This window comes from Phascolarctos cinereus, unplaced genomic scaffold (genome assembly GCF_003287225.1).
Source record: "Phascolarctos cinereus isolate Bilbo 61053 unplaced genomic scaffold, phaCin_HiC Scaffold_1;HRSCAF=81, whole genome shotgun sequence".
Classification (NCBI taxonomy): domain Eukaryota; kingdom Metazoa; phylum Chordata; class Mammalia; order Diprotodontia; family Phascolarctidae; genus Phascolarctos; species Phascolarctos cinereus.
The window spans coordinates 169,601,448-169,614,765 of NW_027555514.1; the positions used below are offsets into that span (position 1 = coordinate 169,601,448).

General features: G+C 37.4%; 1 protein-coding gene across 4 annotated transcripts in view; it reads left to right on the top strand.

Annotated features, from left to right (window-relative positions):
• PRKCQ (protein kinase C theta) overlaps positions 1–13,318 on the top strand; it is a 195,683-nt gene that overhangs the window by 159,374 nt on the left and 22,991 nt on the right. For all 4 annotated transcript variants that reach the window (XM_020965050.2, XM_020965052.2, XM_020965051.2 and 1 more), the window contains one exon: positions 12,976–13,164. In XM_020965050.2, the coding sequence (XP_020820709.1) occupies positions 12,976–13,164 (189 nt within the window). The remainder of the gene's footprint in view (positions 1–12,975; positions 13,165–13,318) is intronic.

Sequence of the window (13,318 nt, forward strand, 5' to 3'; positions counted from 1 at the left end):
AGCTTTGATATCAATCCTCCCTAGAAATCATTTCAGCAGCACTTTTTCCATATCTTAATAAAGCTATTTCTCAGGGAGTTATTAGGAATCCAGCTTTTTCCTTCAATACTTGTTCCCAGAATATGGCAGCCATTAGTCAGTGAAATGAACCAGAAAGGGAAACTGACAAGAAACCAAATGGAAAGTGACTAAGTCTAGCTTCAAGCATACACTCTGAGTGATCAAAAACCTAATATATTTTTACAGTGTGCCATTTTAAAAATATTTCAGTAATTTAAATTAAATGCAACAAATATTTCTTAGGTGCTTACTATATACAAAGCACTGTGTGAGGTACTGGAAGAGATAAAAGGTTTTGTTAGGAGTCCCTTCAAACAGGAAGGGAATCAGTCAACAAATATTAACTGTCTTGTAGGGGGGAAAAGCACACACACTGATAATTGTAACGAAGTACTTCAATAGATTTGTGATTTCCTCCTTCTAATGGTACAGAATGTGACATACCTGTGCTTTCTCAAACTATAAGAATTGTCTTCCCATAAATCCTCCACAGGAGATGCACCCAATATATTGGAAGTCTCATTCTAGGTCTTACATTGAATGAATATCAATGAAATGTATGGCCTGGCTGTCAGTTATCCTTCAGTCTTGTCCCATGGCAGGTCACTTCCTTTTTCAGTCATACAGCTGTCTCATGATATTCTGTATGCCACTTCTTCCATATTATCTTCATTGGTAATATGTTGTTACCTACTCATGCACACCATATGCATCTCCACTGCCTTTCGGGTGACCTACAACTATAAATCTCCAGCGACTGGCATTTCCTGACTTTCAGCAATATAAGCATCACCTGAAGAATAGAGTTGCTTAAAAGATAGGAGAGGACATTGAGGTCACTGAAAGCACTGCATGATAGAGGGAAGGAAGGAAGGAAGGAAGGAAGGAAGGAAGGAAGGAAGGAAGGAAGGAAGGAAGGAAGGAAGGAAGGAAGGAAGGGAGGAAGGGAGGAAGGGAGGAAGGGAGGAAGGGAGGAAGGGAGGAAGGGAGGAAGGGAGGAAGGGAGGAAGGGAGGAAGGGAGGAAGGGAGGAAGGAAGGAAGGAAGGAAGGAAGGAAGGAAGGAAGGAAGGAAGGAAGGAAGGAAGGGAGGAAAGACTGACTTATTAGCCACTTACTATGCACTGTACCAAGTGCTTTACAAATATTATCTCGTTTGATCCTTACAGCAACCCTGTGAGGTAGCTCCATCTTAGACATGAAGAAACTGAGGCAGGCAGAAGTTAAGTGACTTGCCCAAGGTCAAACAACTAGTAAGTGTCTGAGGATGGATTTGAACTCAGGTCTTCCTGACTTCAGGCCCAGTGTTACACCATGTTACCGCCTACTCTCCTCACAATTAACATTGGGTCCAGTTCCTTTTCCATCCACAGTATTTGTTCAAGATAGGTGTGCTCATGTTTTACTGATGACATTTTGCTGACTGCATTGAGCATGAAACATTGCAAAGTCTCCTACGTTGTATTTTTTTAAATACACAAGAGCAAAGGTATGAAGCTCACGGCCCAAAACTCTCTTGAGTACTGGTACCAGGTTAAAATGTAATTGGGAAATATTTGACAAAATAAATAAAAATACAGTACCACATAGATAATGTTAATAGATGGTTTTCTAAGTCAGCATGCAACCCACAGAAATCTTTATGTGTGGCCCTCAGTTCTATCTGTTTGTCATGACTGCTCAAGAATTTAACCTTACTATCCACCCAGGATAAACATAACTATAGTACATAGTAATAATGACAAGGATGATAACAAAATGCAATTTTGCAAAACAAGATGTTTTATAAGGTCAGGGATAGAAGGGGGTGTTTATTGACAGTGGAGAACGTGACAGCTTCATAGAGGAAGTGTTATTTGAGTTGGCCTTTAATGTATGAATAGTAATTCAATAGGCAAAGATGATGTTCCAAGCACAAGAAATATCATGAGCAAAAAAAGCACATCAGTTAGAAAGTGCAGGTGTTTTCTAGCTACAGAGAGTGGTCTGGTATGTCTACAGCATATGCAGTATAGAAAGGAATAAATCTTGAAAGGAAAGGTAACACCAGATTGTGGAAGGCCTTGAATGTAAGGCACTAGCATTAGAATTTTATTCAATGGGTAATAACAAAAAAAAACTGGAATTTTTTTAGCAGAAAGGTGTTTTTTTAAATGTTTTTGAGTGACTAGATATCTCAGTGTAACATCAGCTTTTCATAAGGCTTTCCCAAAAAGACTATATATACTACTACTATGTCTTCGAGAAATAGAAAAATATTGAACAGTTACAGTTTAATTCACATTCTCTGGGGATCTGTGAGGAGATTAGAATTTAACTGTCCTTTTCAAGAAATAGTAACTATGATAGCTGAAGAGAGGATAAAGAAAAAGGACTAAGAAAACTTATATCCTGAGCGAACTAAATATAGCCATCAACTTACAAAGAAACATAAAGAGAATTCTTAAAGAGATTTCAATAAGTATTCTTAGAGTAGAATCAGGAATCAGGAAGACTCATCTTCATGAGTTCAAATATGGCCTCAGATACTTGCTAGCTATGTGACCCTGGGCAAGTCTCTTAACCCTGTTGGCCTCAGTTCTTCATCTATAAAATGGGCTGGAGAAGGAAATAGCAGACCACTCCAGTACCTTTGCCAAGAAAACTCCAAATGGGGTCACAAAGAGTCAGACACAACAGAAAAAAAAAAGCAAATGTTAGCTATTATTGTTATGATAAGATTCAAAGAAAAGATTTTTTTAAAGGATTTTCCTAGGCAGTTGGAAAAAAGAATCAGTAGGGAGAGGAGGGAGAGAGGAAAGAGAGAGAGAAAAAGAGAGAGAGAGAGAGAGAGAGAGAGAGAGAGAGAGAGAGAGAGAGAGAGAGAGAGAGAGAGAGAGAAATAAGAAAATTAGATGACAAGCAGAAGCCTTGGCCTTAGTGAAGAGTAGAGATTAAAATAATAATAATGACGATTACAATCATTCTATTTGAAAAAGAACAATTATTAAGCAAGTTTAATAGTTTCTGCCTGTGGTAGTAGATGGAACACTAGTGACTTTGGAATCACAGGACCTGGTTTCAAATTTCAGCTCTGTTACTTTCACTATCATAAGTGTGACTGTGGGCAAGGGACATCAGCTCTGGGCCTTAGTTTCCTCATCTGAAAAATGAGAGGAGTGGATCTTTGAGGTACCTTACAGATCTAAATCCATGATACAGTGATTCTTTCCAAAAGGACCAGATTTACCATTGACAGTGAGGTCGGGTTTAAAAGGACTTCTGACCTTCCTACAAAAATAACCTTAGGCAAGGTTACTCAATCCAGCCAGGACAGTAGCAAGTATTCAGTGGACATGTAATAAATGTTCACTGAAGGTTTTCACAACTGTGACTGCCTAGGGAATTCAGATTCAAAACAAACTAAAACTTTGCCTTGGATACAGATGTGAACCTAGCTTAAAATTACACAGCTTTACATTTTAAGCCTTCAATATTTAAACTAAGTTCCACATCTATTAAACAAGAAATGACAAGTTTTTGGCTTTTAAAAACCATTGAACCAGCTTGGCTCATTGATTTTGGTTCAAGATTGGTAATGTCCTCTTCACGTATGTTAGCATGCAGATATCAATGCATTTAAAACTTTACTCTTCTAACTAAGAATGTACAACAAGGGGGCAAGAAATGTCCCAGACCAGAGTTCTCTAAACAACAGAAATCTCTATACCTTCTCACTTTCATTTGTTCTATGTGCCACACTGTCTACTGTAAATCCTTTCCATTCCATTCAACAACCCACTCTCAGCACATGATCTTGGCTGGTGGTTAAGGGTGCTGGATATGGAGTCAGGAAGACCTAAGTTCAAATCCAGCCTTAGACACTCACCAATTGTGTGACCCTGGGGCAAGTCACTGAATCTCTCTCTTAGCCTCAGCTTCATCATCTGTAAAATGGGGGTAATAGTACCTACCTCACAGGGTTGTTATAAAGATCACAATGAGATAATGTCTATATAGTGCTTTGCGAACCTTGAAATACTATATAAATACTAGTTACTACTGCTATTAGTAGTACATATTAATTTTATTAGCCATGTAATCCATCAGTGTCTCTGCCCCTCATAACATATCTCTGTTTCTTTACTCATTCACTACATTTTCTGCCTCACCCCAAAGATCCCGAAAGTGTCTCCTTTTTTACTTCCTACCTATAGGACTTTACAACATCAATTATTCCTCACCTCTCTTAAATCTTCAACTTTTCTTCCCTTGGCATATTGACTTAAATCTTCAATGTTAAAGAAAAAGAAAGAATAAGAACCTTCCCTCAGTCTTGCTACCCCGCTGAGTTACTGGCCTAAATCTGTCTTTTCCTCTGAAAATTAGATTGGGCTAGAACAGCAGTTCTCAAACTGTTTGGTCTCAAAGCTCCTTTACACCGAAAAAACAGCTTGAGAACCCTTCCAAAGAGCTTATGCTTATATTAGAGACAGAGACAGAGAGAGAGAGAGAGAGAGAGAGAGAGAGAGAGAGAGAGAGAGAGAGAGAGAGAGAGAGAGAGAGAGAGAAAAGATGGGAGGGAGGGAGAGATTAAGTATACCAGAAACTAAAATGTCTTAGTATTATTATGAAAAGAGTTTTGATCTGCAAGGTCAAACCTTCTGAACTTTCTGAAAGGCTCTCAGGGACCCTAACCACACTTTGAGGCCACTAAACTGAATATGTGATCATCCAGAAGAATGTAAGCTCTATGAAGTCAGGAACTATTATTTTTGTCTTTACACCCTTGGCACCTTGCACGTAGTAAGCATATACCAAATGCCAGTTGGATTAGATGATCACCAAGATTTCTTCTAGCTCTCACTGCTAGACTTCCTGAAATGATGGTACTCCACTGGAAGACGTTTCTTTGCCATCCACCCACCCCTTAATCATCTGTGCATCTCATATCCACTGCCATCAATCCACTGAAACCTCTTAATCACCAAATCTAGTGGCTTTCTCAAAATCCTTGTCCTCCCTAGCGTTGATGCATCAGTTCACACTTCAGACCATGGGCTTTCTGCCCTTGGTTTCCATGACATTCTTGGCTTTCCTCCTGCCTTTCTAGTTGACTACTGTTTCTCAGATTCCACTGATGCCTTATTTCTCTTGCCAACCTTTAAACACAGGTATTCCTCAAGGTTCTATTACTGGTCACCTTCTCTGCTCTTTCTACACATTTTCCCTTTTGTGATTTTCATTTATTGTCCAACTTCAACTAGATCTACAAGCAAATAACTTCAAAATCTACGTCTCTTGCCTAATCTCTAGTCCCCACTCCTCATCAGCTGCTGGACACCTCCACCTGTATGCCCAACTTACTGATACCTCACACTCCACAAGTTCAAAGTTGAAACTCATCTTGTGTCCCTACCCCAAAAGAACCTTCTGCTGACTTCTCATGTTTCTATCAAGTGCATGATATTTCATTCACCCAAGCACAAAATTCAAACCATCTTCACTCCTTCCCCTATCATTTTCTCTTCCCTTTACATTCCCATCACCCTCTCAAGGCCTTTGTCACTCTCACCTGGCCTACTACAACAATTTTCCAATTATTTACCCCACTTCAGCTCCTCTGCCAATCCAACAGAGATATAGATATAGATATAGATATAGATATAGATATAGATATAGATATAGATATAGATATAGATATAGATATAGATATATATATATATGCTGCTTCCAAAATAATCTTCCTAATGCATTGCTCTGACATCAGTCCCCTGCTCCAAAACAAAAAAGCCCTCCAAGGGGTTCCCATTACCCATAGAATGAAATTTATATTTCAATTTGCCATTCCAGTCTAAACTTCCACTATTTCTCCTCCCATACCCTTATTTCAGATTGCTTATTGTTCCCCCAACCCCCTTGCCTTTCTCCCCTCCACACGTTCACTGATACTTTTCCCTTTACCTTAAATGCCCCCCACACCTCCTTAGTCTCTGCCTACCCGAGTTTTATGCCATCATTCAGTGCCCAACTAAAACTTCACCTTCTTTGCCTGATGCCTCTAAGCCTTAAGTGACCACACTCATCTATGACCTTCCATAGCATGTTGTTATATTTCTCTAATGCATTTGTCTTATTCTGCCTTGGATTATATTAATTAATATAAATGCTTTTAATATCTCTTTGAAGGCAATGGAACCTATCATGTTCATCTTTGTATACACAATGGTACCTTGCACAGAGTAGACGCCTGATCAATATTTATTAGATTGAATTGTCAAAGACCAAATCCTCAGAGCTATTTTGAGTTTGAATATGCAGGATTACAAATAAAATTGATTGATGTGTGAGGGGGCTAAGGGAAGGGATTATAGCCAGGTTGTAAGATCAAGATAAGGTTTTATTTTTTAAAAAATTGAAAGCCAACTGCAGTCAAATGAAAGTGATGCCAACCCAGTGAGCAAAGAGTCAAGGAAGCACATAGAGCCATCAAAGACCTACTCAAACCATGTAACAGGCTCTTGGAAGAAAAATAACTGCACTTCTGAGATATTCCAGATATGATACGTGAACCCTCTCAGTTCTCCCCACAGGCAGGGAACATTTTTATTAACCCCGGTTGACTATAAAACTCACTCAAATCTCTCAAGAAAACTTGTACAGCATTTGATTTCTTTGATATTGACAACAAAAATACCACACCTTGGGATGCCCATCAATTGGGGAATGGCTAAGCAAGTGGTGGTATAGGATCATGATGGAATACTAATGTGCTATAAGAAATGAGCTCGTTGATTTTAGAAAAACATGAAAAGACTTACATGAAATAATGAAGAGCAAAATGAGCAGAACTAAGAGAATGTTGCATACAATAACAGCAATATTGGGGTTTTTTTTGTTTTAGGCAATTGGGGTTAAGTGACTTGCCCAGGGTCACACAGATAGTAAATGTCAAATGTTTGGTCTGAGGCTGGATTTGAACTGAGGTCCTCCTGACTTCAGGGCCAGTGCTGTATCCACTGCGCCACTTAGCTGCCCCCTAATAATATTGTTTTAAGAGCAACTTCGAGTGACTAACTCATTTTGAGTATTATAAATAATCAAATCAACTACAAAGGACCTATGAAGGAAGATGCTATCTTCCCCCAGAGAAAGAACTGATAAATAGATGTATAGTATGGTTCTACATACACACACATACACACAGATATACATATATATTTGTATTTAATGGTAGGCATCTCTAGGATGGGGTGGGGGAGGGAGGGGAAAAAATACAAAAAGTGCACAGAAAGCAGAACAGCTTTGAAAACAATGTGTAGTACTTATTATATAGTTTTTTTTAAGTAAACAGTGTGAAATATAAATTCATGGTTTTATAATGAATCTTTTTATGTTGTGCTGTGTAGCTAGAAATGTTCCTTTTTTTTGGTCTTTATGTATTTAAGTTCAAAATGAATAATAAATAAATAAAAGCTTTAAAAAAGCAATTCAAAGAAAGCACAGCAAATAAAATATAATTTTATTATTTTGCCCAAAGTTTATATATAATTTTTCTTTTATCAAAATAAAAATAACTTTTGAAAAATACCACACTTTATATTTTCTTGTTACAGTCACAGAATCTCGGAGTTGGAAATGATTTTAAAACCTACATAGTCCAACTTAGACCTGAACCTCCTCCCGGGCGGTCTCTTAATCCATTCCATCCTCTGCACAACCATCAAAGTGCTTTTCCTAAAGCACAGGTCTGACTATGTCACCTCCTGTGCTCAGTAAACTCCAGTAACTCCCTGTTACCTTTGTTACCTTCAAGATCAACTCTATCTTTGACCCCATTCAACCTCTTCAGCCATCTCATTCCTCCCCTTCATACACTCTATAGGCTAGCCAAACTGGCCTTCTTACTGTTCAGCACATCCTCCATCCTGTGCCTTGGCACTGGATAAATTAATTTATGTATAAAATAACTAATTTGATGCGCAAAAAAAACGGATCTGCTACTACCTAGCAGATTAGTAGTCCACTGGCTAGATGGAATCTACTCCTCCTTTGATTGTGCCTCATTGTACACTTGGTTTCCTTCAAGATTTGGCTAGAGTACCACCATCTACAGGTGACCTTTCCACCCACCCACCCCCTTCTAGTATCTTCCTTGCAGAATTTTACCTTATATCTGCTTTCTGTGAATGCATATATAAATATATATGTACATGTATATATGTATGTATACAAACATATTTGTGTATATACATATTTATGTATATATTTACATAGTGCATCCCCCTTTAGAATGTAAGCTCCTTGAGGACAGGCACTATTTTATTTTTGTCTTTGTGTTCCCAGCATCCAACACGGTGCCTGGCACATAAGTGTTTAATAAATGATTGAGTAATTGAAAATATTCCAAACATACTTTAACTGGGAAGAGGAAAGCAGGACTAACGCCTCCTTTTCTATGGCTTCTTCGTCATTCTTAAATGTGATTTAAAATCACAGTAGGTTTTTTTGGCTGTTGTAGCATTGACCCATACTGAACTACCAAGCTACTAAGTCTCTCAGATCTTTCTCATACATGGAATTTTTTATTTCATACCTAAAGTTATTTCTCTACGTCTCCCCCATCCTGTACTTACACAATTAATTCCTCGAATTCAGAGGTGAGACTTTAAATTTATTACTACTAAATTTCATTTTATTTAATGTAGCCCATCATTCTACCTTATCAAATTCTTTTTCATATTTGTCATCTAATGTGTTAGCTAGCTATGTCTCTAACCTTCACATTAACTGCAAACAAGACAAGGATGCCTTCAAAATAATCATTTATAAAATTATTAAATGGCAAAGAGCCAAAAATAAATCCTTGGGGTGCTTCCTGAGAGGCCTCTTTCCCGGACAACATCATGCCATTAATCAGTGGCTATTCTTTGGGCCCATTCATTCAGCCAGTTCTGCATTCACACAGCTGCACTGTTATCTAGTCCATACCATTCCTTCTTGTCCACAAGCCTACAATTATAAATTTTGTCAAATGTTCTGCTGAAATACCAGTAAACTATATCTACAACATTCTCCTGATCTAGTAACATGGTCCAAAATTTTTTTAAAAAATTTTTAAAAAGGGTAAATGAGGTGATTCTGAAATGGCCTATTCTTAATGAATCCGTACTAGCTTTTAATAATCACTGCTTCCCTTTATAAAAATAGCCCCCAATTTTGCCAGGAATTGACATCAAACTCACTGGCCCATAGTTTGGCAATTTCTCCCTTTTTCTTAAATGAAAATTTGCTGATGTCATTCAGTCATTTAAGTCATGTCCAACTCTTCGTGACCTCATTTGGGGTTTTCTTGGCAAAGATACTGGAGTGGTTTGCTGCTTCCTTCTCCAGCTTATTTTACAGATGAGCAACTGAGGAAAACAGGATTAAGTGACTTGCCCAGGGTCACAAAGCTAGTAAGTACATATGAGGCCACATTTGAACCCAGGAAAATGAGTCTTTCTGACTTCAGGCCTGGCACTCTATTCACTGTACTACCTAGCTGCCTATCATTATTTTTTTCACGTCTCTCTTCTTCTCTATAATTTTTCTTTTTTTCCTGAAGTATTTTTATTTTAAAATAAAATTTCTTGATAATTTTTGTCCTCATAAGGCCTGAATTTCTCCATGTATGTCTTCCTCTACCCCTCCCAAAAAGCCATCCTATAGAAGAACCATAAATGTCACTTAGCAATCATATGCACCAGGTTCTTTAGATCCATGAATATAGTTTGTCCAGGCCTTGTAACTTGAGTTCATTGAGAGCAGTTAAGTGTTCTCATTTTATCTCTTCATTTACCTTAGGTTTTAACTCTTCATCATTTTTTATCTTTCCCAGTTCAAAGATCACTCTCCTTAGTAGAGAAAATAGAAGCAAAATTAAAGTTGATTAGTTTTGCCCTTACTCTGAGAAATGGTTCCATCGACTGTTTAATGTGTGATAGATTAACAGAATCTAGTTTCCCAAAGTGATCAGGAAAAAAGGGAAAGAACTTACATGTTCTAAAATATTTATAGCAGCTCTCTTTGTGGTGGCAAAGAATTGGAATTTGTGGGGATGCCCATCAATTGGGAAATAAAGGGCTGGACAAGCTGTGGTATGTGATTGTGATGGAATACTACTGCCCTGTAATAAATAATGAGCACGTTGATTTTAGGAAAACATGGAAAGACTTACATAAAATGATGAAGAATGAAATGAGCAGAACCAAGCAAATGTTGTATACACTAATAGCAATGTTATTCAAAGAGTAACTGTGAGTGACTAAGCTATTCTGAGTTATATGAATATTCAAATCAACTACAAAGGACCTGTGAAGGAAGAAGCTTTCCACCTCCAGAGAAAAAACTGATATATGAAAAGTATGTATTGAGTAAGTTTCACATATGTAGCTTTGTCAAATGTTGGCCATCTCTAGTGAGGGTTTGGGAGAGAGGGAGAGAAACAGCTTGGAACTCAAATGTGACAAAAATGAAATATTTTTTAAAAAGACAAAAAAAAAAAAACCAGAATCTGTTATCCCAACATAGCTTCAAAAAAATCCTTTTTGTTTCCCTTTACCTCAATTTCTGAGTTTACTTATAAGGAAACTGAGGGTTAGAGAAATTCAGAAGTTTATTTGTAACCACACAGTTAGCATCAGAATTTGGATTCAAATCTAGATCTCCTAGACCAAGTCTCAGGTCCTTACTGCTATACCATACGACCCCTCTAATAAAATCATCACAATAGCAATAAACTTTCATTTATGTAAGTTATATAAGTCTTTATGATTACAAAAAAGGAAAAGTCTTATTATATACACTGCATTTAATCCTCACAACAACATTGTAAGGTAGGTAGCTCAAGCACTATTCTGATTTTACAATATGTGGAAACAAACTCAGAAAGGTTAAGTATTTTGCCCAAGGTCATGGCAGGTGATGATGGAGCCACAGTCTTGGGCTCTGAAGGCCATCCAAGCCAACAACATCATCTTACAGATGAAGAACTGAGACACCCATAGATCAAGTGATTTACACAAGTTTATACAGGTAGTAACAAGAAAAAGAAAAACTTGAACCTACATCCTAAATTCTGTTGTTGGGAACTTAGCTCCTAGCGTAGTCCTTTGTATACGGTAAGCACTTAATACATTTTTATTATACTGAACTGAACCACTGATAACAAATTCTCTATTCTTTCCACTACCTGTTTTGAGATCAGACATATACATTGTGGTGTCCTGAGATATTATCTTTAATAGAGACAGGGAAACTGAGGTTATCTACTTATTTAGTTGTTCTCTTCAAGGTCAACTAGAAAGCATCCCTCCATTGTTATTTATATGCCCCATAATTTGAATTTCTCAGAGTCTGTGGTAGCATCACTGAAAGGAAATAGTATACAAGGTATATTAATGGTGTAGTGAATAGAGCACTAGGGCCTGGAGTCAGGAAGACCTGAGTTCAAATCCAACTACAGACACTTACCAGCTGTGTGACCCTGGGCAAGTCATTTAAGCCTGTTTGCCTCAGTTTCCTCATCTGTAAAAATGAGCTGGAGAAGGAAATGGCAAAACACTCCAGTAAGTCCGCCAAGAAAATCCCAAAATGGGAGTCATAAAGAATTGAACACAACTGAAATGACTTAATGACAACAAAGTACTATCTAGACCTATTTTGCCCCTACATTCTCAAAGATTTGGGAGCTTTATGTAGCTAGCATTCAAAAAGCTCTTTAAGATTTGCAAAGTACTTCACACATATTATTTTATCTTCACAACTGCCCTCAGAGGTAGATGATATCATCATCCCTATTATACATACAAGAAAATTGAGGCAGGCTGAAGTTAAATGACTTGCCCAGGGTAACACTGCTAGAAAGTGTCTAAGACCCAATTTGAACTCAGGTCTTCCTGACTACAGGTCAAGTGCTCTATCAACTGTCCCTCCTACCCACCTAGTGAATTAAACTCAATATGAGTCAAAAAGTATAATTCAGCCACTCAAAAAGTCAATTTTAGATTGAATTGTTATTAGACTGAATTATTACATTAGACTTACTATAATTAGACTGAATAATTTAAACTGAATTCTTATCATCATAGTAATAAAATTTTATAAATATAATATTGTAATAATATTATAGTAGTAATAGCTCACATTTATATAGTGCTTTTCAATTTATAAAGACTATTCCTAACTGGTAAAAACTCCAAGGTGATCATTATCAACCCTATTTTATAAATAAAGAAACCAGGGTCATGTGGGTCAATTGATTTGCCAGTAGTCATGTAGGAAACACAAATGAAAAGTAGGGAATAGAATCTACATCTTCTGATTTCCAAATGAATTACTCTTTCCATTCCTTCATGCTATCTCTCCTATTAATTGAAATATGTAGAACAAGGGAGGTAATCAGTCAATGGACCACATTTGGAAGGCTGTGTTCAGTTCTGGGTACTATAATTTAGGAGAATATTGATCAAGTAGATTATGTCCAGTGAAGGAAAGTGGGGATAGTGAGAGGCCTACAAAGCATGTCATCTAAGGAATAATTAAACATAGAGAACATAATGCTAACTTTTCTTCAATTAATTGAAAACCTGTCATGTGAATGAGGAATTATTAGATTTATTCTCTGTGATTCCAGAAAACAAACGTGTCTTGGAAGCAGATTTTTATCTTAATAGAGTGAGAGCTGTCCAAAAGTAAAATGAGATGCTTCAGTAGGTAGTGAGTTCCCCCAACACTAGAATATTCAAAAAGAGGCTACATCCTTCAGGAGTGTTACAGAAAGAATCCCTTGTGTTGGGTGGGAGATTGGAGTAGATGATCGTTCATTTCCTTTTGCACTCTAAAATTCAATAATTCTATAATATGGTTTTGTGATTCTATTCCTTGTGATCATACAGATCTTGCTGGGTCAGAAATACAACACTTCTGTGGACTGGTGGTCCTTTGGTGTACTCCTCTATGAGATGCTAATTGGTCAGTCACCTTTCCATGGCCAAGATGAAGAAGAGCTCTTCCATTCTATTCGAATGGACAACCCCTTATACCCAAATTGGCTTCAGAAGGATGCCAAGGATCTTTTAGTAAAGGTAAGACATCAAATCAAAAGAAGAAATCCTTGAGCATTTTTCACGTTTGAGATTAGATTTTTGAGTGTTGACCCTTTCATTTTAATACACTCCTCCTTCACATCTCTTCCTACTGGCTTCCTTGGCTTAAAGTCCCAACTAAAATTCCATCTTC